Raw genomic sequence first — 27364 nt, forward strand, 5'->3', positions numbered from 1 at the left:
CCATCTCTGGGGGTTACAGAGAATCATCCCAAAGAGAAAATATGTAGTGAGCTGCAGTTATCTGGGTTAAAATGCCTTGCTGATGTCAGAGATCAAAGGAGAATGGCCAGGCTGCTTCCAGCTAGGAAGGAAACAGTAACTCAACAAAGGTATGCAGAAAGCATCTCTAATTGCACAACCTTGAAGCAGATGGGCTACAGCAGCATTTGACCACACCTTACCATCCGTGTCAGCTAAGAACAATGAAGTGAAATGTTTTCTGGTCAAAAGAGAATTTGCTGTACACAACATGAAATCATGGACCTTCTCAATCTTTTTCTAAATCTTACTAAAACCCATTTCTCCTCCCTGTCCTTTGTGCAATGTTTACTATTGTATTGTATTTATTTAGATCTTTATTGTATTTTTTATTGTATGGCTAATGCTCTTCTCTTGTTTTATGTCTTTTATTTATTTCATTTGTATTTTATGTTTATTCTGTGCCTCATTATGCATCATATGCACCGTATTTATTTTGTCTTTTATTTATTCTTCTGTGCAACACTTTGGTCCATTATTGTTGTTTTAATGTGTTCTATAAATAAAGCTGGTATGGTATGGCATGGTGTCCATTCTAGTTTGTATCAGTAGACAGGATCGGTTCAGCCTGGTGGTCGTGTAATAGTGTAATGCTGTAATATTCTCTTGGCACAGTCTGGGCCCTTTAGTAACCTACCTGAGCATTGCTGCTGATCCTGCCCATCCCTTTATAACCACAGTGTACAAATCTTCTGATGGCTTCTTCCAACAGGATCGCATGCCACGTCACAAAGATAAGATCAAACTGGTTTCTGGAATATGACAGTGAGTTCACTGTGCTGAAATGGCATCCACAGTCACCAGATCTCAAACCAATAAAGCACCTTTGGGATGTGCTGGAACAAGAGCTTTGCGTCGTGGAGGGGCAATTGTCATATCTTTGCAACTTTTTTAAGCTAAAGTCTATATTTTGTTTTTATTACAGTCCAGTCTAAAACGTGTTTTCACACCTTTCCTCTAGTTTTAGTCAACTATAATAGCACTGAGTTGCTCTGGTAAGCAAAAGTTGATGTGCTCCAGCCAGCAGTCTTCTCATGGACCCGCAAAGAAAACATGTAAAGTCAAAAATAACTGTGGCTTGAATTAGCATTTGTTATGTTGATTCTAAATGCTAATGCTTAATGAGGCGATAATGGCCCACATGTTACTGTTTCCTGAAACGGCTAAGACCTACTGAGAGTGGCTCAACGATCATGAACAGACACGTGTGTGAATACACATTGAAACCCGAGGAAATCCTGCTTTGCGTGTTTGGCAATTGTTCGCTGAGAAGGCAGGGCTTCACTTTTGTTTGCGTGGGGGGTGGAAGGAGGAATGGGTGTTCCTCCTTGTCCCCTCCTCCTATTAAGACAGAAAAAACGCACTTGACCAGCCCCCTTTCCATTCCCATGGATCTTATTACGGGATCCTCCAGCTCCAAGACATCTGCTCCGCTATTAACAACGGAGCGCGTCCCCGCGTCTGTTGCGACTGATCCGGTCGTACCCCCTCCTCCTGCTCGCCTCCACCTCCTCTTGCCCTCTTCCCTAGAGTAGCGCTCTCTCCGTTGTTTGTGTTTAAACGGTGATCATGAGAAGCCACCGTGCATGTGCCCTCCACGTTGCATAGTTGTAGTCCAACCTGGCAGAAGAGAGCGCCCCTGCTCCATCCCTCCTGTGCCACCGAAAGGCGAGTACCGGCGGCAGAGCGAGCAGGAGCACCCGGTGACACCGAGCAGCACATTTCTTTTTGTCTGTGCGCTCCGCTGCTGGCTGTGGGCTGTGCGTCCTCGCATCCTCCTCGCTGCAGGCTACGTTGTTGTAGGGCAGCACCTCGAAGGACGGATGAAGAAAACAAAGGTCTACACGTCCGATGTTTAAAGCAGCAACAGTGGAATATTTTGTCTGATACTTGTCTTTCCGCGAGCTTTTTTTGTTTGTTTTTGACACCATGGAGTCGGTGGAAAAGGAGTGTGGAGCGCTGGGTGGATTATTCCAGGCCATTGTGAACGACATGAAGGTATCACACATAATTTAAAGTAGATAGGGAATTATGTGACCTTTGTGATTGCACAGTGGCTGATCAGATGCAATTTTTTTACTGCCTTTGTCTCTTTCACCGGGTCCTCCCCCACTTGAAACACCACTGTAGGACAAACTGGGAGATGAAACGTGTTTCCCTTTGTGTTGTCGTTATAATGTACTGCAGGTCAAACAGTGCTCACACTTTAGCAAGTGTGCCAGTGTACTTGCATGGAAACATTTGCAGAACAACATTTGTCTTTTAACACAAAACCACTATTTGTGGGTGTATGGTCCACGGGTTAGATCATAATCAAAGTAAAAAAAAATTCCAGCTTTCATTCCTCTTTTTTGTGTTACAGTAAAACTATCAGGACTAAAGAAGAAGTTATACTACACAGTTAATAAAAGTCATACTACACATATGATGGGTGCCATTTAACCCTAAACAACTGTTCCTTCTCTATCCCAGCCTCAAGTGATTTCTGAATTAAGTGTCAGCTCTAAGAGGATGCTCTGGAAGAAAATGAGAGCTCCATAACCTCAGCTTCTGAGCAGAAATAGACTTGAAATGCTATTCATCATGCTTCCTGTTATTTGGACTGAAATATCTAAATTTTTTCAACTTGGTATTAAATGTACATTTAATCTTTTAACAATTGAACTGTGTGACCTTGCGCTGTATTTGTACGAAGCAAGTGCTCTCTGTCTTTTAGTTAAAAACAATTTCTTAAGCCAGAATCACACGTATGTTATTGTGTGTGTATTGATTACATGTCAGTGTGTGTATTTGTGTATGTTGGGGGAGGGGTCAAGTGAAGGAAGTTGAACCAGGGTGGTCTGCTGTTCATGACAACAGATGGAAAGTGTGAACGCATTCATTGGGCCTGGAGGCAGCACCCAGTCTTCTCATTGTCCGGGAAACCCATGATGCAGCAAAGTGGTTACAACAGCGAATAAGTCAAGCGTCAAGCACTTCTTTCAGTCCAGCAGATTTCTTATTGATTACTAGCGCACAGGATCATGGCGCCTTAGGACAGACTATTTATGGACCTCTCATTAGTCAGGTTCCAGTGAAATCAGCTCTATTGGCAGTGCTGGTTTGGTTTCATAAATTTCCTTTTTGTGTTGCAATCACGCCGGGGCCAGAGAGCGACAGGGGCTCACAGAAAGAGGCAGTCTGTGTATTGATAAGCAGCACAGATGAATGAGGCTGAATCCCTTAGTCAGCACAGTATCGATGTCCACTGCCCGAGACAGACATCTGACCTCATTCCTGCCGGCTGGTTGTGCCATGCAAGCCAATCGAACCAGCTTTACCCCCAGGGAGCGATCCAATGGCACTGCTTTCCTAACCTAACTCTGAATAATGTTAGAATGTAGCTGCATGACATAGATGTAGTGCATTGAGCACTTCCACAGCCTCCTGTGTGCTATATTGTACTGCATAGAGAAAATGTGTGGATAATAGCTGCACCTGTTGGTTATGTAACTGTCTGATGAGGCAACAGGAAAAGAACTGAAAGCGTGGGAGGTGTCAGAACAGTAGGTACAGGATGAAATGAGAAAAAAATGTTCTGCAAGATTAGATCCGGAGTCAAGAATTACATCAGGAATTAGATTTGATCTGATGAGAGTGATAGGGAAAGTGATTTCAAGCCTCTTTGTGTGAAAAAGTAACCAAATGTCCTTGAGCAACACTTCCTACCAGGTCCAAGGATAATGCTTTTAACCTGAATGACGAGCTGTGGGAGGAAGAGACTTTCTCTGCTTGCTTCTCTCTTTTATCCATCCTTTTCATCCCTGGATGTTGTTGGGTGTAAATGAACTTTAAAGAAAAAAAAGTGTGCCCCCCTCCCAGCTGCACTGCACATAGCCCTCTTTACCCAATTCTTTGCCCTCTACCCTCAGCTGTCTTGGCAGCACATCCCTCCAGCCCCTCAGAGCCACAGAGCCCACAGGCTAATTAGACACCTGTTGAAGTCAAGTGGGAACAGCCAAGCCGGGAGGTTCATGAAAAACAATTTTTTTAAAAAGAGGGAATGGCTCCTAAATCACTTTCCAAGGCAAAGACTTTATCTAAGGTAACCTGGGAGTTAAATCATGTCATTGCCAGAATGGAGGTTATAAGTGATGCAGCACAAGACTCTTTTGTGATTGCATGCTAGCTATATATAATCAAGATGTGTAACCCCTTTTAGCTCCTCTCCATCAAAGAGTCACATAGAGGTTGTGCCCTTCCTCTTCTTACTCCAGGGCTCAAGGTCCCACTCTAATGGTCGGCTCTTATAGCTCACGGCAGCATGTGACGATCCTGGGCTAAATCTAATCCAGGTTTTTCAAAGGAAAGTCTTACTACCTGGCTTGCGTGCATAAATAGTAATGATATTAGGCCTTGTACACGGCACGTGCCTGCACACCAGACATGCAAATATCTATATACAAATCGAAAAGTATGTAGTTCTTTTGTCACCTGGGACAAATTATCTACCTCTTTGCAAAAGAGATTTATCAGTGTAGGTGGCCAATGTTTACCCGTTGTATCAAACAAGTTTTAAACAAGTTAAATATTCAAATACACTGAGACAAAGAGCTGCAAGTTCAAGTTTTTGTTTTATCATGAAATTCATTTTTTTCAGGGCAAAACAAGGGAATCGATAATAATAAAGACAAAGCATAAAAAAAAATGTTGTATGCCAATTTTAAACATCACTGTGATTTCACAATCTGCCCTAGTATTATACACTGTAAATATAATACACTGCAAGTGTGCACAGCAAAAATCACACTGGCCTTTCTAAAGACAAGTCAGAGCATGGACTTATACAACACCCTTTTTCTAATCCTAGGGTAAGAAGCCAGCCTCTCCGTAGCTTTCTTCTTCTTCTTTTTTCTGTTTTTCTTTTTTACTTCACTAATTATTATTAGCACTATATATATATATATATATATATATATATACATAACTGATATACACACACACCAAAGGGGATAATGGAATAAGAAAAAAAAATAAGGGAAAAAAAGAAAAACAGCTTTGAACAAGTCGAGAGTGATCTGCTCAGTGATCTCAGTGTAAATTAATTACTAGTTAGTAAAAATAAAACCGGGTCTGTCAGGCGTTATGTGATTGACTGATTTTTCCCAGAATAAAGCAAATGTTTTTGGGGGGTAGGGTATATACATTTATTTTCCTTATTTGGATTTCAACCTGGTATTTTCCACCAAAATTAATGAGAAAATGCATTTTGTGTGACTAAATCTAACACTGAAATTTTTATCCAGCTGTTTCTGTGAATCCGGTGTGCCTGTTGTTTTTGTTGAAGCACCAAGGACCTGAATATCCTTGGTGGGATATTTATTTGGTTTAACACTTTTCCTTTCTCTTATCAGAGCTCTTACCCTGTGTGGGAAGACTTCAGTGCCAAGGCCACAAAGCTACACTCTCAACTCAGGTGAGAAGCAGTTCCTGTGAACAGTAAACCTCAGTGAGGAAAATTCTTGTGCAGTGTTTACAGACTCTGTGCAGTGAGAGTGCAATGAACCAATGTACTTACAGGACCACAATTCTGGCAGCAGTGGCCTTTTTAGATGCCTTTCAGAAGGTGGCGGACATGGCGACCAATTCTAGAGGTAAGGGAAATTTAGCCTCACATGGTGTGGAGTCGAGCCTCTGTATGAACTGGTGGAAAAATAGTGTCATGATAACGATCAGCTTTGTTGAACAAATACGTTTGTTGTTTTAGTAGGGAGTTGTTAAAAAGTAGAAGCTAAGAGTGTTGGTAGACAGGCAGTTGGTATGTTTTTCCCTTTCTAAGTCGTAAAGGTTACATAAACAAAATAAACAGACTTAGATTTTTCACATCCTTAAGTAAGTGTATTGTCTCTCACGGCACCATTCTGTTCACTAAGATGGCCCGAGTGGGGCCAGCTGTGAGCGAGGTTGGGTGGTGGAGGCTCAGAGAAATGAAAATCTAAGCTTATTGTTTCTTTGGTCTTAATGAGGTCTGCTGATCTGCTTTGTCACTGCGCTAGTGGCAGCAGACTGGCTGGCTGGAGAGGCCGCTGATTAACACAGATTTCTTTGGAGTTGATCGTCGAGAGCAGTATGTAGGTCAGAAAAACCCTGCAAACCCCGACGAGGCTCTCGACACACTCAATCACATAGATGCAGAAACATACACGCACACACACATAAGCACACACTGATGCACTGTATTCAAAGAGTGACAGCTGGTAGCTGGTCACCTGACCTTACAGGCCACATTCCAAGATGTTTTTCAAACTATTTGCACTGGCACCGCCCCTTATTGACCACTTACCTCTGGGAAAAATAACAGAGCAGCCTCAGTGTTCACTTATTATTGCCAGTTTTACTTCCTTGCACTTTACAGCAACAGTTTATCGCTATTACAATACTAAAGGCTACTTTAAATGATTCCTGGTGTGAGTGCACATGAGCTCTGTAAGATGATGCAAAGTAGACTGGGGTCAGCCTGCTGGCTTCGAGCAGCTGGCAGCCTGCTACAATAAAGGGGGGTAGGCCATGGTAGGAATAAAGGGCAAGACTTCAAAGGAAAATTGCTGTAAAAAGGGAAAATAGCAAAATGATTGATATTCCGGAGAGAGATGAGAAGAGAGAGAAGGGCAACGAGAGTTTGCAGATAGCTGTATAAAATCTGTAAGTGTGTCACTCATACGCCCACTTCTGCTTCTGCTTCTCTCCCAGGCACATTAAGTTTGGGATTAGTGCCATCCTTCTCAGGACACAGACTGCATGGGTGATGAGAGACTAGCAATTAAAGGGGAATCAGTGTACTTGGATTAGACAGAAACGTATAAGATAATGTTTTTTTCTTACTAAAATCTAAAGTCTTATATTAGTATTATTCTACTTTAATCATTTTCATTGGTGCTCAGTGTTGATTGATTGACAGGATTATTCTTCCATTTGACAAATTATCATGACCTATAAAACACTGCTCTTTTCCCTTACATGCTGTCGTCAATATAATCAAGGGAGTAACAACAATGGTCACTGTTTCTTTACTTTTCAATAATCTTTTGATTCTTTTCCGTAATGAAATATCTGTGACAGATCTGTGGGCATTTAACCAAGTGGTACAGCGCTACATGGCTAAACCTGCAATTCCCATCAGGCCTGTAGCTAATACAGTTACTTACTAAGTGATAGCCAGTAACACATTTTGCACATAGTGGACATAATTATCAAACCTGCTGTAGCAGCAATGCTTTTTTGTCATTGCACGCATGTTCTTTGGTAGTGTTAGCATTTAGCTCAAAGCTCTGCTGTGGGACAACTGGTTTTACAAATAGCAGTCATTGTAAAAAAAACATCTAAAGAAAGAAAACTAAAACATCTTGTGCAGCTTTTATGTGCTTTTAGCAAGCATGCCATCTCATTTCTGTTTCTCCTGTGTGAGCTGTGTTAGTCTTTGCGTGCTCCAAACCAAACCCAGTAATTAATTAGGTAGGAGTAATGTCGATATTTACTGGCGCTAGCTCTCAGTGCACAGGGGTAACCTTTAAACCTATTTAGGCAACTTTGCCTCTCTAGCAGCTGCATTGTCAATTTATTTAAACTATACTGGCATCCAGATGTTCTCTGTTTTCCACATGGTTGTACTCTTGCTAACTCAAACTTATTTAGGACCATAAAGATAAAAAGAATTCAGAGATTAGATGGTCAGTATATAGTAAGCTTTTATTTCTGTTTCTCTTGCTGTTTCTCTTCATTCTTTTTCTGTCTGTATCCTTCTTGTGTGTGTGTGTGTCTGCCTGCCTGCAGTGATGATGTTTGTCTCGGCGTCTGCACAGCCTTATAGGGCTGATTTGCACTATAGGGGGCAGGCCCTTGCCTATGAACTGCTGGCCCCAATCGCTGTCACTCCGAGCTACGCTTGTGTTTGGGGACGAGCTGCAGCTGCTGGCACAGCTGGAGGTTTCATCGCGTTCCTCTTTTACCTCCTTTAATCTAACTTTGACACACTCACCCATTCGCCCCTCTTACTTCCATACTCTCTCTTCAGACTGTAAACACTTCCCTGCCAAGAAAAGCAGCATTTCTCCTCACTGATAGCTCCCTGATAGTCCCAGGGAGAGAGGACAGTGACTGAAATGAATTTTATGAATTCTTGTCTTAACTGTTCTTCTGCACTTTTCTCAAAGGGTATCTTTTTAATCATAATTGTATTTTGACTTTGCTCAACTAACCTTACTCAGCTCTCTGTTTGAATCGGTGTCTGCCACACTACTTCGGTGTGTGTCCATGTTCAGACTTCTTGCTTGTGTTGTCCATTTTTAGAGTTTATGGTAGCTGTCATGGTATTAGCATCTGTTTTCTATGAAGCAGCTGGAGGAGTTGGCTTCCAGGCGTTCTGGCACTGTGTCTAACAGCACTGTTTCTCTAAGCTGTGCTGATGGATCTATGTCTGAAGGCACGTCTGTCTCAGTGAACTCATAGCTTGCATCTGAGTTCAATAAAGGTCTTCAAGCCACAAAGTCTATATTAGATGGTATATGTGGAGAATTTTGGTTTTTTAAGGATATACGTTTCAACACCAAGCTTTTGTGCAGCTTAACCTAAGGCCGTGTAGCTCTTTGGATTCTTTTATTGTTGGATTGGCCAGTCTAATGGATTTTGGTGTGTCGTCTGGACCTTTTTTGTCGTTCATATTAAAATGTTATGTGAGGACATTTAAAAGGATCAGACTCGAGTTGAGAAAATTGGAGACTGTGTTACTTATTTAGTTGTTGCTTGGATGCATGATGTGTTCTTTAAACAAAAGTTGTTTTTTTTCCAGTTTTTGATCGTAGTTGAGTTTGATAGACGTCAAAGAGACATGGGTAATGGTCCATGAAAGTATGACACAGTCTCCATGTTTTGCAGAAAGTGAGTTGGATGTAGTCGGGGGTTAGTTGACCTGGGTGGGGGTTGTGATTGGAGTGGGATTTCCACAGCTCTGGGTATCCAGGCTAGGCAGAGGCGTTTAGCTAATCCTCTTAGCCCCACTCTATAACACACAGACACAGACTGCCTTCTCTTCTCTTCCTGATCAGCCACCCCCAGCTTTAAAAATTTACACTGTGGGATCACCGGCCAGACAACCATACACTGCATGTTTTTATTAAGCACGGATGAACATTTCTCCTTCTACGTGTGATTATCAAAGCTAGCACCGTCCATACTCCATTACACGTACACCCATGGAAATAATGTTTCTGTCGGTCACTGCAAGTCCTCTCTGTTTGGCTCTGTGTCTTTTCTTTCTTACTCACTCAGTCCATACTCTGTGGAGGTATGCTAGTAGATCAGTGTGTCAGCGAAGCACTAATCTGCTTGGCCGCTGTACTTCTCTGGGTTGGCAGATGGGACGGATATCCCTACCCGCCATCTGGACAGCCTGGCATGGACGAGATGTGGCCGTGGCCTAGCGCAGAGCGAGATCAGGGGATTAATGTATTCCGTGCTATCCCAGCAGTGCAGCTATTTTTGCAGACATGTCAAATAATAAGTGCACCCATCAGACCAAAGCTGACATGCATCAACATTTGCATTCCATGTACAAGCCTGAGACAAGCCTGTTCTGCATTCTGTGTACCAGAACCAAGAGGTTAGAATCTGCAGCTCACAGTTAATTAGCTTATAGATTTCAAGTGATTTAGATTGGACCTACATGTTCAGTTATTCACATAGATAAATACAGTAGCTGGTAAATTACAAACTGTTGTTGCATTCTGCTAATTGTATGCAAGGCTCTTTGGTTATTTCACGACCTTCAACCACAAGGTCACACTAAGTATCGACAAGAGCCTCTCATTTCCCCCTCAGCTTCCTACCTTGTTTGTCAGACAATTTCCAGCAGAGTTCTTCATGAGTCACTACGGAGTTTATGGGCTTAAACTCAATGCGGTCATCCTGCAGATGAATGTTTTCCAGCTATTGTAATAACTACATCCACAGAGTAAAGGGTGAAGTGGGTGCAGCAATAATGTGAGAAACAGATGAAAAGGGGAAATAAAAACAAGAGAGAAAACAAATCTTTGGGTTCAGCGTAGCTTTAATTCTGAGGTCGAATACCGAACTAAGAAGACAAACACGAGGGGAACACTCTGTTCGGCTACATCCTGAACATGAGCTCCGCTTTGAAAGGGAGCTGGAGAGGAGCGGGAAAATGCATGAGAGAGGCTGCTGGAGGAATGCAAGAGAGGAGATTAAAAGGAATACAATTTCAAAGAAATGAAAATGCAGAATGACAGATCAGATCACATGATCGCTATTATTGGTCCATTAAACACATCGGCCAAGATTGAAGTGTCCAAAAATTACTGGGTGATGTGTTGTGAACACGTTTACACCAGATCAAGACGTTCACAAGGCTAACATAATGAACCCCAATGATTTAGATGGATATCTTATTTACTGTTATGCTAAACTGTTATTCTATTCAAGCTTTTATATTTGACACGTAGGTTCTGATGATCGGTGCAGAGCAGAGTGGCTAATATAATAAACTGCTGCTCAAGATAACTTCAGGCTCAGAGACTCAGATGGACGTAGCAGCAGCAGAAGGACCAGCAGTATTGTCTGCATTGTTTGCAGGACTGTTTGCAAATGAGCAGAGTAGCATTTACATAGGTGGGGCAAAAGACCGGACAGACTCGGGTGAGCTAAGATAAAGAAAATTGCTGAGTCTGTAAAACAGGAGCGCTTGAGTCGTCTGATTGAATCGCTGCAGATTTGTTGAAAGAGTGCTGCTTAGTAAATTTGTCAAACTTTGGCTATCATGGCTTATTTGTTCTTGCATAAAGGGACATCACATCTATCTTCTTCAGCTTTAAACATCCCTGTCTGGCATTAGACAAAGACAGCCATTTGTGGATTGCTTCCCTTTGCTGTACTTTTTCTTGTTTTCTCTCCCTGTGTCCTTTTTTCCATCTCTAATGAAAAGCGCATCTGGACAAGGGGTGGTGATTATTTTTAGAAACATTTATGCCCCTGAACAGGAAGCTCCTCCAGCAGAGGAATATCACTTCCTCCTCCTCCTCTTTAAAGTCTTGTTCTAATGCACACCAGAACATGTTTACGCCACATCAGGAAACACTGGGGTCTGTCTGAGAGGTGAAACTTGCTGTGCGTGCTGTCTGGACAGGCAACAATGGGATGAGTGTGCGCTCGACTGTGTGTGAGAGACTAAAACAATTGATCCCGGGGCTGTTTCCTCTGCCTTTTAGTTGTATTGTACTAATAAAAAGCATTCCACGTATAAGGAAGTGACACAAAGGCTTGGAATGACGTTTTGACTTTTGCTACAGACATAGAACACACTGTGTTAATCCTAAAACATTTGGATCTGTACCCAGGACTTGCTGTTATGTTTTTTCCCTCTTCTAACTGTGAATACAGTGGACAAATACCATCTTTATTCTTGAATAAACTCACATTTTAAATGAGAGAGGTTTGGGGAAAACAGATACTGCATGTGTATCTATCATCCAATATTTAAGCAACATAAATTACACAGATCTGTAGCTTTCTTGCTGCAGGCGTACAGTACGCTACTCTCATTTCATAATCCATACAGATACAGCTGTTTTATCTGCCACTCTTACCTCCTTCACAACTTATGGCTCCCTCACCAGCATATGCAATAGATGCTGCTTTATTTATAATACAGACAGCTCCTACTGTGCTGCACCAAAAGAGCTCAAGCTGTGCTTTGAAGTAATCTCTTGACGATGTGAATGTTTGATGTTTAATCAGGTTATGATTTCAGAAATCTCAGTTTCATGTTTGCTCAACTACCAACTAAAGAAGACAAGTGAAGCTGTCAAAATCAAAGCAGGTCCTCCTCATTTTCTTCTTCAAAGATATATCTATCTATCTATCTATCTATCTATCTATCTATCTATCTATCTATCTATCTATCTATATATATATATATATATATATATATATATATATTATAGTGTTCTAGTGGAGATGACTATACAAATTACAAAAATATTTGACAGTAATGCAAACATTACATTTTTTAATTTCTCGGCTTATTGTGGACGATGTTGTCCTGTCAGGGCCTGTTGCACCTGCCACACTATAGCACTTCCGTTGCCTTCTGACAGGCCAAACCCGCCCGGCACCTCCGCCGTGTGTGCCCTCTTTCAACCTCCTCCCGTCTCACCCCACACTGCCTTTCATCCATCAGTGGCCTTCTCTGTGTCCCTGCCAGTTCACACTCTGCCTCACTTAAAAGGGGTGAGGGAGGGTAAAAGCAGGAGGCTTAACTGTCTCTGAGAGGCACAGCCAGCACAGTGGCCAAGGTGCCAATGCAAAGAATAACAGTTGTCTCATGGATGATGGAATTTCCTTGCCTTGGCAGTGGCTGTTTGAGAGTCTAGAAAAAATTCCACACAAACGTGTTTTATTGACACAAAAGGCAGAAATCAAGATGGAGAAGAAGTGAGCTGCGTTCAGCTTGAAAGCCGGCGTCAACGTATCCAGCCTTAATTCCAGCAGAATGACATTCAGGCTCGCTTGTCTGAGCACTAATGAAATCTGAGCTGAACGCCAGGGTTTAGATGGTGAATAAGAGAGATATTTAAGTTTAGCTCCCATGTTGAAGACATCATGGAGTTAGGCCTGTGGCAGTTTAGCCTCTGGCTCCCGACTCCTGGCAGGAGAACTCTCTATAAAGCAGGCCTATTAAAATGCTCCTCCTTCCCCAAGGAATCAGGGGAGTTAATCAGAACCAGAGCTCTGGATGGAACCACTCAGTAAATGCTTAGACTACTCTGTGCTGGCCTCAGATACCAGCGCTTAAAGCCACCAATGGGGGCATGACCTTCCCACCAACAGCTCCATGTTTCTTTCAACATACGTAGCAGATCTCGAGGCAGTTTATGTTTATGCTCAGCCTGTATATTAAACCAGGCGCCGTGAGCTTCAGATGCACACACGGCAGCGCTTCTGTAATGAACCACAGATTTGTCCACTGTTCAGTTACTCCCAGTTGTTTGCTCCAAGCTGTAAGATATATGGTTCTGTTGCATAACAGTTTTCCCCCGTAGTGGTCTGTGTTTTGCTTCATTCATGCACGTGTGGCTGTCTGCTATGAGGTCGGCCCAGATCCTAAAGCCACAGGGGTCTGCTCAATAATCACTTTTCCAGTTCTTGCACAAATCAGCTATCATGTTGATAGAACATCAAGTATTGATATATCTATATCAAAGAATCATGATATGACTTAAAAATTAAAACAGTGGTTTAGTTTGGTAATCATCATTTTTGTGCTGGTTGACTTTTTAGTTTTTTTAAATGAGTGAGGTGGCTGTTGGATTTCTTAACAGGAAAGGTTGAATGAATCAGACTGAAGAGTTGAAAGAGAGTGGAAGTTCTTGCTTTGTTTTACTCTGCTGCCACATTATATCATGAAATGACAAAACATCATTCTTTGCCCACATAAACATGAAGCAATGTTTTTAAGTTTAATTCAAACTGAAATATATAAAATAAAAGTTTTATACATTCAAATAATCATCAAATATGTGTGATATAAACAATATGCAAATCAAGTATTGTAACATGTAATCAAATTATTTAAAGTCAGCATTTTTGTTGAAATATTATTTTGAGGGTGGATGAATCAGTTTCACTGAAGGTCTTTTTTTCTCGCTACATAAACTGTTATGGACCACATGTTGAAAATGCTGAATCTGGACTGTGGGGGTAGTTTAGTGAAGTTTAAATGTCACAAATCTCAAAATGAACAGGGGAAGAAAAAGGATGAAACAACACATAGAGGTATTCGGCTGTGGAGGAAAATAGAAAGAAGGACAGAAGTCTAAGTGTTGCATAATAATTGTCTTTCGAGTCAGGCTTAAGTTTGTATATATTTGTCACATGCCTGTGAGCTTTTGTAGGGGGGCTACGGGAGTGAATCACCATGTCACTATCCATCCGGTCAAGGCCAGAGGCCAGCACGGCTCTTGGACATGGTCAGGAAGCCCTGAACCTCCCCAGGATGTAGCTGTCAGCTGATCCCCTTTTGGGAAGGGAAGAAGGAGGGGAGGAGACAGGAGGGAAGAGGTGGGGAGCAGGAGGGAAATTGGCAGGTGTGAATGGGACAGGAGTGGGGGGCTGGAAGTTCACTCCAGCTGATAGTGACATTGGGACGGTCTGTTTTAGAGATACCAGGGCCCACATTACTCTCTTGTGCCTCCTTCATCTATCGCCCAGTCTTCTTCCATCTGGGAAGTCATATGCAGCTGTGGGTGCTTTCTGTAATGGCTTTAGCAGGAGAAAGGCAAAATCAGTGCGTGTGTGTACCACGTGCATGTCTGAGTTTCTCGTAGGTTATCATGAACTGGTGTAAACAGAGTTCCTTACCTGACTGAATCCTCTACATAGGTTGGACACCCCACTTTCTGCTTATATCAAGAGCAAAGCGTATAGATTCCACATGTCTTTTCTAAATCACTTCCTGCTGATGTTGAATACCTCTGTGTGTTACAGCTGGATGACCTTTCACCTCTCCTCTCACTCAGAGGAGCAATGCATACAGGGCCCAGATCTGTTGCTGAGTTTCTTTGAACTAGTACAGCAGTTAGTGAAGTTGACAGCCAAATGTTGGAGTGAGCTGGTCTTTGTCTGACAGTTTGACATGTTATCAGCAGGAGACAGTAACCTAGTTTCTTTATGTGATATCTGGAAAAGAGCACAGATCTCACTGGACAACAATCTGGAGCATTTCTTACACAGAGTCTCATTTTAGGCCAGTTATATTAGTCGTGTGTTTCATTTTCTCTTTCCTTCAGGCTTTGTAGTGAAGGTTAGAGCTGGTTTCTCCCTAACTCTGCCTGCCCTGCATGAATGGTGTTTAGGAAACAGAGAGAACAGGAAAGGCAGAGCAGACAGGGAAGAATAGAGGGATATCCCCTTACATGGTTCCCTCCTTTTTCCTCCAGGATGAAAGGGGTGAGAACTTCGGAAAGGGTGTGGGGGTTGGTAAAATACACCACCTGTCCATACGTTCACACAAACAAACCTCCGCACATACGCTCCAGCAATCATTCACAAACACACATACATGCCTCAGCTCTGAGGTCTGTCTGCTATAAGAGGTGTCTTCTCTCTTTCCTTGTGTGCGTCTGTGTCTGTGCGTGTGTGTGTTTGTGGCGAGAGACCCTGAGATTAGCCTTATGTGGCCCAGATTACAACAGGATCAGTGCTGCCATATATTACACTGGCCTATGAACCATCAGTGACACAGTGGACCAGCCTGAGCTTTGGGGGCTTAAAACCTCATTTAATTACACTTCAGCAGAGAGGAAAAGTACAGTAACAAATTCACACAAGCCGTTATTTACTCAGTGTGGGGAGATTACCACGCGGCGACGTTAAAGTGTCAACAGGAAAAATACGTGTTTTTGTCAGGAGGGAAGAAGATAGCACAGGGTTTTATTTTACGGGCACTGTGGAACGTTTGCTTTCCCCAAACAAATGTGACATTTGCACGCCCTCCCTTTACGGTCAACATATGTCCATCTAGTGGCTGCAACTAAAAATGCCTCTCCAGCTGAAAGAGGGAGGAATAAAAGCTGATGAGTCCATTTGACAGGAGAGAATCAGGCCTTTCAAAACACACGTATCTGTATAGCCCTCTTATAGAAAATCATTTTTTCTGGGTCTTCTAGGTCTAAATTTCTATTGCCGAGCTCCGATATTGTAGATGACATTTATATTTTTCATATTGTGTTTACAAGGTGCTACCAGGGACATTGGCTCAGCTCTGACAAGGATGTGTATGCGACACCGTAGCATTGAGGCAAAATTACGCCACTTCACCAAGTAAGTGTCACTTTTGTTTTTATTTGCTCCATTGCAATTTTCTCTCTTCGCCTGTCCTGAGGGGATTATTATGCTCTCCATCCATGGTGACCTTTCTCTTATTTTGTTACTCTTTACTATGCTGTGGAAATAAACCTATTTGTTATACCCTTCATTCTCTTGAATATTGTCTCTTCTTGTTGCTGCAGTGCTCTTATGGAAGGCCTGGTTACGCCGCTCCAGGACAGGATAGAGGAATGGAAGAAGACGGCTAACCAGCTGGACAAAGACCATGCCAAAGGTGAATAACTACAACAATATAAAAGACATTAATTGCACAATGTGTGTATGGAAATTTATACTTCTTTTGTCTTCACATGCTTGCCAAAGAATACAAAAGATCTCGTCAGGAAATCAAAAGAAAGTCACTTGATACCATAAAACTCCAGAAAAAAGCAAGAAAAGGTTAGTAACTCTCTCATGATATATTAATTAGTATTATAAGGATTTTAATTAATGAAGTCTGCGACTGGTCGCTGCACTAGCAGTAAAATAGCACCATCTAGAGGGTAGATTGTGAAAGGATAAGTCTCTCAAGTCAAAATGCTTGGCACAATTTCAGAGGCTCCTTTCCAACTTTGGATGGTTTACCCTATAAATCAAAGAAATTAACTTCTTTCCTGGCTGTGCTTGCATTATCCCCTGCTGCTGGCTGTAATTAAACTCCTATTTTCATACAGTATTTTAATATAGCAGTGGTACGGGCTAGTCATAAACATGCATTGTGCCCTGATTTAAAACAGCTAACGCTGCCTGTTCTTCTTTCTTTCCTCTCCTCCCTCCCTCTAACTGAAACCCTCCTCAATTTTTTTTGTCTGGCGTTTATCCCTGGCTGTAGAGCTTCTAGGTATGTTTGCTGCTACAAATAAGAACTTCACATATTAGTTTCAAGGCTTAAACCCATCTTTACGTAAACCTGCCAGTCAAAGAAAACACCATCTGTCTTAACATTTGTGGTTAAAAGATGGAATAGTTCCCATTTATTATTTACAAATTAATTTAACACCAGCGTCTGCTACTAAGGTGAACAATGGAGAGGAGACACGAATATTTCTTAAGCAGGGAATAAAATAGCACAAAAACAAAACAAATCCAGATATTTTCCAGATATGGAGTGTAAGGTAATGCATAACTCTGTAATACTTGACAAAAATGCTAAACAGTGCAACAGTGATGACTTCAGCCTGTCTCTACGGTCCATCTGCAGGCTCTTGCCCAGACAGTTACATTGATTCCACAGTCTCATGCTGAAAAATGATTAAATACTAAAATTACCTACATGGGAAACAAACAAGCACAGCAGACACATGTTGTGCAAGTAGGTCTGAAAGTAGGTCAGATATTTAGCAGGTCAGATAGAGACTGAATTCAGTCAAGCTGCACCTTTTAAAAAATATGTCATACATGACATTGCGGTAAAAGTTGCTATCCCTTCCTGATTTGAGAATTTTCCTAAATCGCTCCTTATGTGAGGTTTGATGCTGGAAGTATTTCCTGCATCTTTGTGAATACAGCTTCTGTTGCAAGGATCTATTAATCACGTCCTTTTGGGACTCAATTAATTAGTGCCTTATTAAATACAGGTGCGCTGAAAGCGTAGCTCATTAAGCTGAACGTATTAAAGATATGGACAGCTGTAAGAATAATCTACAGCGCTCTGCTTGTTAGTGTTTTTCATCAAGGTGATTGCCAGCATAGAGTGATACTAATTTAGATCTGCTCACACCATTTTATTGCATTATTTTTTGTAAGTAGAACAGTATTTTCTATGTGCTAAAACTCAGCAACTGTAGAGTGTTCAAAATGACTGGCAGTGTATGTATACATCATGCAATCACAGCAAATCGTGTGTCATCCTAATACTCGTTTTCATCTTCATCTCATCCTTCTTTCATTGCTTAGACTTCCTGTATCTATCATAAAGTATCACTGTGGCATGCAGTATTGAATGACCTTCCATACAGTAGTGTTTTTCCAATCTCATCCATTTCAGGGTCTGCAAATCATCTCCAGCTGCACTGATTGATGACATGTTTCAGTGTCCTCTCATTCCTGTGGTCATTATCCATTCTGGTGTAATGTTTTTCAGTGTGTTGACCTTTAGTACACAGCAGCTTATCATTATTTGTTTTAATCATCTCTCATCTTTTCCTCTCTTCCTCCCCCTCCTGCACTGCGGACACTTCCTGTCACTTTCGTAACCTCCCGTCCAAATCTTAATCTGTTTTCATTCCTTCTCCTCTCCTTCTTTATTTACTCAACTCCCCTCACCTCTGTCCTCCCTGGCTCTGTCCTTCCTGCCTTTTTGTGTCTTTGCACCCTTTGCCTTCGCCTTGCGCAGGCCGCGGTAATCTGCGCCCCCAGCTGGACAGCGCCATGCAGGATGTCAGCGATTTGTACCTGCTGATGGAGGAGACGGAGAAGCAGGCAGTGCGCAGAGCTCTCCTGGAGGAGAGGGGACGCTACTGTTCATTCATCAACTTGCTTCAGCCTGTGGTGGTAAGGGACATTAAGCCTTTTTAGTATGGAAGCTTGTGCGTGTAAAGAACACCGACATACACTGTGAAATATCTTTGCTGCGTCTTGTTGATGTGGTAGCTGTTTAATTTGATCAATACTGTTTTCCCTGCAGAATATAGAGATTGCCATGCTGGGAGAAATAACACATTTACAAGCCATTGTTGATGACCTCACTTTGCTGACTGAAGACCCGCACAAGCTGCCACCAGCTAGTGAGCAGGTAACAGGAGTGTAATACTACAAATTCTTCCAGTGCCGCTGACATGCTTATTTTCCTCACAGTGGTGGCAAAGTTATTTGAAGCAGAATTTAATTTGCCGTGTGTGGTTTCAGTCCAAAGGTTAAAAATGTCTATGTTTCTTATTATGAGCGGAGAGATTTTGATATTTTTTGTAATCCAACGGCTAAAATAAGCAACTTGTTGTTTCATAGCTCCATCCACCTGCTATAAATACCCACTAGAGTAACAAATAGTTATCAGTTCACACCTAGAAAGGGTGCTTGAGCTGCAATTAACTCAATTTTAATTAACCTTTACTACTCGGCAGCTTGTGGATTTATCTTGTTGGTTCTCGTCTTTTTTCCTATATTTGAAAAGAGACTTGTCTATGTCTAAATCCCCATTTGGTTGTGTTCCTGCAGGTGATCCGGGACCTAAAAGGTTCTGATTATAGCTGGTCCTACCAGACCCCTCCTTCTTCCCCCAGTAGCACAGGTTCCAGGAAGAGCAGTATGTGCAGGTATATTATTCAAACACACACCACTTGTTGCACGTTGCAGTCTTTTGTATGAAAGAGCCACATCCAGACATCCAGAATTAGATAAAAGATGTCCTCTGTTTTGAGTTACAAATCATGCTGTTTGTGGTTTTCCCTTTTCCATTTAAGTGGTTAGAAAATTGTAGGATGACGTTGACGTCTCCTCTTTTAAAATGAACAACCCAGATTCTATGAATATGTAATAAATCTCCAAGCCATAATTTTCAAATCATGCTTGCAAGTACATGCTTTACATTCTTGTTTTAGATGAGCTCAGGAAAACTTTTTCTTTCAAGTGTCAAACTCAAAGAGCCTGTGTATGAAACATGCATAATACCGTACTGTGAAGGTCAAACATCCAGGATTATTTGGAAGAGGCCCAGTATTATATAAGGTTTTGGTTGTAGATTAGGTTGTAATATATTTTATAAACTTTAAAAAAAATCATTTCAGCCGGCTTAATAGCATATTAATAAATCCATCCATCCATCCATCCATTCGCTTATCCTTTTCAGGGTCGCGGGGGGCGCTGGAGCCTATCCCAGCTGTCATAGGGCGAGAGGCGGGGTACACCCTGGACAGGTCGCCAGTCTGTCGCAGGGCTAACACACAGGGACAGACAACCATTCACACTCACATTCACACCTAGTGGCAATTTGGATTATCCAATTAACCTATCCCCACAAGCTGCATGTCTTTGGACGGTGGGAGGAAGCCGGAGTACCCGGAGGGAACCCACGCAAACACGGGGAGAACATGCAAACTCCACACAGAAAGACCCCAGCCTGATGTTGGAATTGAACTCAGGACCTTCTTGCTGTGCGGCAACAGTGCTAACCACCGTGCCACCGTGCTGCCTACACCACAATAAATCCATGAATATACCTGTGACATGTCTTCTTCACTACACAGCCTGATTAGCAGTGACAGTCGACATACAGCGCTATCTCGCAAGCTCCTCAGCTCTTGCTCCTGGCATATATTTGTAGTTCTCAAGCTTCTTACAGCGAGATTAGGTCTAAAGCTGTCAAATATCACCAGCTGACAGCCGTGAGCCTACACAAGAGCCAAAATCCACATATTCATCTGACTTAAGGTGATAGCTCAAAAGTTTCTCTACAAATGTGGCATTCTAGGTCAAACACATTTTAATGTTGAGCGGAAGGAATATCATACCTTCTCACTTGTATTTAGTGCTACAGCTCCAAGCAGAACCTCCCTGACACTTGTTCCAATTAACGCCATATCCTATTCTTAGTATGCTACAGGTATTCCCAGTTTATCCACTGACTCAGTGTGTGACTGGCTAATTTTAAAACAGATGCAAGTCAAGTTAGTGAAGCCTTGCACCACCAGCATGTAAGCTTTTTCTGAAACAGTCTTTCATTTTCAGTCTGACTTCTATACATTAACTCTTTTCCCCCTTGATTTTATTATTTTAGCACTAACCCTTGAAGCTCTTTTCTACACTGAGCGGTTTCTGTCATATTTCAGGCCTGAGTATAGAGAGGAATGACTGGGTGTGCATCAGAAGTTAGTGAGGATGGTCTCTGCCTATGCAGCTACCCTTGAGAAAAAAACAGGTCCTTACTGATATATACTGATGTGTCGAAAGTCATCATTAAGGGGACTGGGGAAGTAATCAGATGCTACTTTTATAGGGTAATAACTTAAGCACCACACATTGCCACACATTAAAATGAAAGATTATGATCAAGAGACAAAGGTTTTAATAGGAAACAATAAAAACAAGCTTACTTATTAAAAACTCAAAGGAGAGAAAAATGACTGCTTAAGACTAGGCTTTACTTTTAAATGATTTATTGTATTTAATTTGCCATATTTATTTTGGCAATCCTCCTTAAGCTTCATCCAAGAGAATGAAGATTAACGAGAAATGTTAATGTCGGATGGATTCCAGAGTGAGAGGGGAAGAAGGAGGTGTGGGAGGGGAGTACAGGAGGGGAGGTGAGAAGTGCGAGTTGCACATTTCAAAATGCGTGGGTGACAAAGAGAAGCGGCGCAGAGTGAAAATGACAGAGCAGCAGACAGAAAGCACAAAGACAGCTGTTAATGCTCAGAAAGGAAGAAGAATCAAAGAAAATGATAACTTTTTAATGCTCTTTGATGCACCAGAATTAGAAGAATGGAATCATTTAGATTTCTCACACAACACAGCCTTCATGATCACAGCTTTTGTGATTAATTTTTCACAAACCTTTTATTCTTTTTACTATTTTCTGTGTAATTTTCAAAACCATAAATGTGATAATATTAATCCTAATCCTGATTAGAATGCATACTAAATGCTGAATTTTCCACTGATGTGATTTCCTGTCAACAGTCTCCTCCAGATGCCATCCTCAGGAGCCCATCGGCTGAGCAGCGTCTCCTCCCATGACTCGGGCTTTGTCTCCCAAGACGCCAACACCCATTCAAAGCCTCCATCACCCATGCCCTCTGATATCACAAGCCAGGTAGCAGTCTCAGCTATGATATTTAATTTTTTTCCTTTTATCAGGAGGGAAAAGGTTTTTTTTGTTGCAGCAAAATCAGGAATAAAGCAGACTTGTTATCTCCAGAGATTCCTCTAGCAGTAAAACATCAGGACAGGAGGACACGGCAACAACACCACTTTCTTGTCAATGCACATCTACAATAATTCTCTCTTTTTAACCACAATCACACTCTGTCTGCTGTAACCGAATTGAAAACCATAGAGTTTTTCCATGTTTTTGTATTTCAGACATGAAGCCACCATAAGAGTTTGAGCTGGGGTTTTTTGCAATAGATCTCTATCAGTTGCAAATGTTGAATTTTTATCCCACTGGACTGATAAAGTCGTTCAGACTCTCACAGTCTGAACAGATTGCAATGTAGAGAACACACTCAGCAACACACCAGCTGATGCAATGTTCTTTTTCTGAATAAATGATCTTACAGGCTACTTTATTTTCAATCTAGGCTATAGAATATAGATCCCCTCAGAGAGAAAAAAAATCCCTCCTTCTAAAGCTCATCAACACTCTTCTCCAGCTCTCACCATCTTCCTATGCATCTCTCACATCTAACTTTTTCTCCCCATTTCCTCTCCATCTCCACTGTTCTTTACTCCATCTTTCCTTTCCCAGAAATCAACAAGCTCAGCCTCCTCTGAGGCTTCAGAAACCTGCCAGTCTGTCAGCGAGTGCAACTCTCCTACAGCGGTTAGTACTGCATGCATCTCTTACCAGCGTACTTGCTTTGCTGGACGCACGCACACACACACACACACACACACACACTAGCAGATGTATGCACTTGCACGCTGATGTGCTGTGCATTTCAATCATTTTTATCTATAGCTTAAAGAGGCCCGTGGGCCTTTAATGACAGCCGCTGTAAGGTATAACGTGGACTACTCGCCGATGTTGAGCACTCTTACTCAGACCTGTCTGTCCATTCCGCAGTTTGGCTCATGCTCATCCTTCGGCACCTTCCGCCCTGCTTTCTCACACACTGGCACCATCAGGCCTCTATCTGTCATACTTCCTGCGTCCCCCACATTTAACCACTCCCCTGGATCCAACACTCCCTCACCCACATCAAAGGTTCCTAGCTGGAAGGTTTGTTTTCATTTGCAAATTTTGCTTTGGGTTTTCTCTTTTGAGACTTTGTTGCTTCTTTGCTTCTTGTGTTTTGTTGCCTTCACAGATTTCGCATTCCGTAAAATAACCTCACAATCATTGTTTTGCTGTTGCTCATCAAGCTCAGTTTTCCAATGTTTCCACAAAAAAGATGTGCTAAACTGCACGCCCTGCTGTGTTCTATTCATATCTACCATGCATCTAACCAGTTTATAAGCCAAATCAACAGCTTCTGTGTTTAACTGCACAACTTCCAGTGAAACACTGGAGATGCACAGTTGGAAGATGGTCTCATTATTCAGTCTGCTGTTGCAGGACTGGGCCAAATCGAGTTCCTGCGAACCATCGTTGGCTAGCACCCCACAGCGTAGGAGGGAGTCTGTGGATAAGATGAGAGAACTGGAGGCTCCGCCCAGTCCACAGGGGTATTCTGGAATGCAAGCTGATGAGCCACACAGAGTGAGAAGTGGCCCAGGAACCATTGCAGCCAAGGTAAAAAGTCCTCAGGGAGTGAAAAAATAAATGCCAGTATATCAATTTGTATGCTGTAGGGACTGCAGTGTGATGAAAATGTAAATGTGTCCTAATCTTTATGTATTTCCTGCCTGTCTGTATCTCTGTATATGTGTGCTTAAGCACGGTGAGCCCCTCTCTCCAGCAGCCAGTACTCTAGCCATGGTTCTAACCAGGGGCTTGAGCATGGAGCAGCAAAAGAGCAGCAGAGACTCTCTGCAGTACTCCAGTGGCTATAGCACCCAGACCAACACCCCCTCCTGCTCCGAGGACACCATACCCAGTCAAGGTAACAGTCATCCCTGAAGAGCCACGCACTCCTGCCCGATTAAACACACATGATATCCGCATACAGCACACTATTCATGAATTTAACTGTTGTGCTTCAATCATTGCACATGTGTAATTTGAATAGTGCAGTACACGTTGCCTTAAACTCCAGTTTGATTACTGTGACTTGTTATGTAATGAAGCACCTGCTAATTAACCCTTCTAAACAACTGCTCTATGAACTATTGAATATTCAGTGTGGGGGAAAATGGATTCTCATGACTTGCTGTGATTTCTAGGTTCTGATTATGAGTGCTACTCTCTTAATGGAGATGCTGACAGTGAAGGGCAGGTGGACTTTGACAAATCCTCAACCATCCCTCGTCATAGTAACATTGCACAGAGCTACCGCCGCATGATCCAAACTAAGAGACCTGCAAGTACAGCGGGTCTGCCTGCAGGTAAGACTGTTCAGGGAACTCCAAACGGCGCTGGGGGAAGTGGCGCTGGAGCTATTGCTTCAGGGACAGCCACTATACGCCGGACGCCATCCTCCAAGACTGGCGTGAGACGCACGCCGTCTACATCTGGTCCCATTCCCATCCGGCCTCCCATCGTGCCAGTTAAAACCCCAACAGTGCCAAACTCCCCGGGTTACACTAGCCCGTCTCATCACTCTGCAGGCAGTGAGGAGTTTCTGTATGGTGATGACCTATCAGCTAGTGACAATATGAGGGCTCCTCCAAAGCGGATGAGCCTCCCTGACACATCTTGGGGCTGTGGAGGAGGGGCGGACAGGACTGTTTACGAACAGCAGGCCCTCGGCATGGCTGCTCAAAGTGTTGAGGAGGACCCTATGCTCGCTGCCAACCGCCACAGCCTGGTGGAGAAGATAGGGGAGCTGGCAGCCAGCGCCCACGCCCTCGGTGAGGGTCAGTTCCCCTTCCCTAGCTCACTGTCAGGGGATCCCGCTCAGTTTGCACCTCAGGGGGCGTCCTCTGTCAGCCAGGAGGACGTAGATATGCTGGTATCTATACGCCGGGGGGTGAAGCTCCGCAAGACAGTAACAGACGACAGGTCTGCTCCTAGGATCCTTCGGTAGCGAGGGAGAACAAATTGAAGCTCTGTATTGAAATACACGGGCGCTCATGTAATGAAATAAGGCACAAGTAACAAAGAGGATATAATGTGGTAAATGAAGGCCAGACAGAGTAATGAAGATCATGGACAATGTCAAGTCATTTAACGTTATGTATGAAGTGCATACATGCAAAGTAATCCATATTTTTTGGTTTTTATTTTTGTTTTGTTTTGGTGGCTGTGCTTTCTTCTCCCTGTGTGACAACCAGTTTCAGCCCAGTCCCTTTTAAACCCAGTCATTGAATGCTCTGTCTCTTGGTTCTTGGTTTATGTTTATTATTATATTGTGCATTTCTTAATTAACACATCCCTAGCCCGTGGAGAATGACGGGTGCAGTGCTCTGTGAGCCTGTCTGTATGTCGTGTCATTGTCATTGTTACTGTACTGTGCCCTGTTGCTGTTCTGTTTGACGAGCTGAGCAGCAGCTGTGTAAGTCATGTAAAAATAGAAGCATTATGGCAGTTTTTTATTGCTGTATTGTACTGTCAATATATTCTGCAATTAAACTGGCTTTTTACTGTTAAATGACTTGATTGTTTTGTGCCAGAAAAAATATTTTAATATTGTAAAGGACTGCAATTAATCGAAGAACTTAAATTAGCTGCTGTGTGCATGCAGCTCGTGTGTAAGTGGTGTCAGCTATTTCCCCAAGCCTTTTGAAGTTTGTTGCTTCATTGCTTTCTCCACTTTTTAACGGGTTTTATTTTATTACAAGTATATCTCCTCAGGATCTTACTTTAGTTTAGATTCTAATCCAGTCAGTAGTTTTTTAATTTGTACAGTTTATAGTGGTGATATGTAGTTTCTTACCCCTCAGCTCAGCTTGAACTTTTGAAGTGTCTGTCAGGATTTTTCTTACTAATTTTACACTTGCTTTGCTTACAGTCGTTGAGTGCAGGACTGTTGACCACGTTGCAGCACTCTAAAAACACAGATGGGGGCGCCTTAGGCCCTTCACTGTGACTGAGCAAACTCTGTATCTTCGAAATGAACAGTAATGGGGGATGTCAGTTGACATTACTGCCTCATTGAAGATGTGCAGAAGGCTGAAAAGATGGATAGTTGGAGGGATATAGAACAAACAAGAAAGAAAAGGACGATTTACGGCATCCAAGGCGAAAAGCATCCATATTCGTACCTAGGTATGCTAGCATACTCATTTGTTTTAATGTTAACAAAAACCAAAAATGTCAAACTGTGCTTTTCAACTACTCACGGGTGGAAAAATGCTCACGCTAGCCATTTAGATATACAGTCAACTTTAAGCTAACACACATATATAGAATGTAAAACACCTGTACATATTCATTGCAGCCAGGGTTTTGTTTTTTAGCCTGCATGTTGTAAAACAGTGCTGAAATTTATGTTCTAGCAGCTGCAGAAAGTCTCTCTCATTATTTATTAAATGATAGTTCCTGCTGGGAAACAGCTCCTAAACTGACTTTATAACGTTTCTTCCCCCTGGACAACAGGCATGATGAACCGCAGGGCCTCTGCCTGGGTAAGGGACCTGTTTTGGAAGGTAATATCGTGTGATGTATGGGTACAATGTCCATTTAGAGCCACTCTTATTAAGACCCCACTTAACGTTGTTACACTGAAGAAAAAATTAAAAAGAAAGAAACAATAGAGCTCGTGATTTAAAGCACCAGAGAAAATACAGCTAGTCTTTTCTGTTTTCACAGAGTTCGAGGTGGAAGATTAGAGGGCTGGACCCTCTAGTCCGACCATAGATAATGAGGGGGTGGCAAGCTTTTGGTTTTGGGCTCATTTGTAAATCAAATAGAAGATGCTACAGGAACACCGTGTCTGACGAAGTTATTATTCTCCTCTCCTCGTGAAGCCTGCAGTATTTTCATATTTTCCCCAATGGGTCGCTCATAATCCTCTCAGCTTCATAAATAGCACATTATTGAATGTACACCATCAGTTCATTACCTTGAACTGGTCGAGTAATGGAAACCTGCCTAATGTCGAGGGCCTGCTGGGATAATTAACGAGAAAAAGAACTGTGGAGCTTCAGTGTGCATCTGAGGTAATGTTCTCACTCTCCAAACTGCATTTCAAAGAGAACATCACCACTGCCTCTTAAAAATTTCACCTTTTAGTCCGGCAGAGTGAGAGGGACTATTGAGCAGTGCTCATTTTCTTTTTTCTTTTATTTTGCAGTCACTATCTCCTGTGTCTTTTCGTGATGTGAGAAATCTTTTAATGTGCTAATAAAAAGTCGTGATTGTTCCGGGCTACAAGGAGATACTGTTCAACTCAGTGATTATTTCTTAGTGCGCTAATCACCGAGAAAGCCCTAGGCCCCACTAATCAGAATGTAGATATAATAAAATGTCTCCACAGACATGATGTGGCCCTGAAGTGGCTCGTTTTTTCCCCTCCTTTTTCTACCGAAACAACAAGCCATGCATTAATCAATAGATTATTTGGGGCTTTTTCCTTCAAAGTGGCTGCTGTTGTACTCATTTTATTAAACTTATTCAATCATCCTGTGAATGAACGTCAGCTTTTAGGGGGTATACTGTTCTGAGTTAAAAGGCTCA

The 27364-nt window shown here is 42.3% G+C and overlaps 1 protein-coding gene across 3 annotated transcripts; it reads left to right on the forward strand.

Moving 5' to 3' along the window:
* The first annotated feature begins 1478 nt into the window (after window positions 1-1478).
* Window positions 1479-25340, forward strand: mtss1la (MTSS I-BAR domain containing 2a). Of its 3 annotated transcripts, XM_063480065.1 has the most exons (15): window positions 1479-2076; window positions 5472-5533; window positions 5638-5711; window positions 15861-15945; window positions 16134-16225; window positions 16315-16389; window positions 18326-18483; window positions 18617-18724; window positions 19147-19244; window positions 21607-21739; window positions 22394-22468; window positions 22712-22867; window positions 23204-23380; window positions 23525-23690; window positions 23971-25340. In XM_063480065.1, the coding sequence occupies exons 1-15, from the start codon at window positions 2008-2010 to the stop codon at window positions 24771-24773; spliced, it is 2331 nt and encodes a 776-aa protein (XP_063336135.1). In that variant the 5' UTR covers window positions 1479-2007; the 3' UTR covers window positions 24774-25340. The 3 variants fall into 3 exon arrangements, with proteins under 3 accessions (XP_063336135.1, XP_063336136.1, XP_063336138.1); XM_063480066.1 differs by lacking the exon at window positions 22712-22867; XM_063480068.1 differs by lacking the exons at window positions 22394-22468; window positions 22712-22867.
* Window positions 25341-27364: the final 2024 nt, after the last annotated feature.

The sequence above is a fragment of the Pelmatolapia mariae genome, linkage group LG7, assembly GCF_036321145.2.
Source record: "Pelmatolapia mariae isolate MD_Pm_ZW linkage group LG7, Pm_UMD_F_2, whole genome shotgun sequence".
Taxonomy (NCBI): Eukaryota; Metazoa; Chordata; class Actinopteri; order Cichliformes; family Cichlidae; genus Pelmatolapia; species Pelmatolapia mariae.

Bases quoted from the DNA above. Each gene is read 5' to 3' on its own strand.
- mtss1la (XM_063480065.1), top strand. From the start codon at position 2,008: ATGGAGTCGGTGGAAAAGGAGTGTGGAGCGCTGGGTGGATTATTCCAG. The intron at 21,740-22,393 runs GTAGCAGTCTCA...TTCCTTTCCCAG, and splicing joins CCTCTGATATCACAAGCCAG to AAATCAACAAGCTCAGCCTC. The intron at 23,691-23,970 runs GTAACAGTCATC...TGTGATTTCTAG, and splicing joins GGACACCATACCCAGTCAAG to GTTCTGATTATGAGTGCTAC.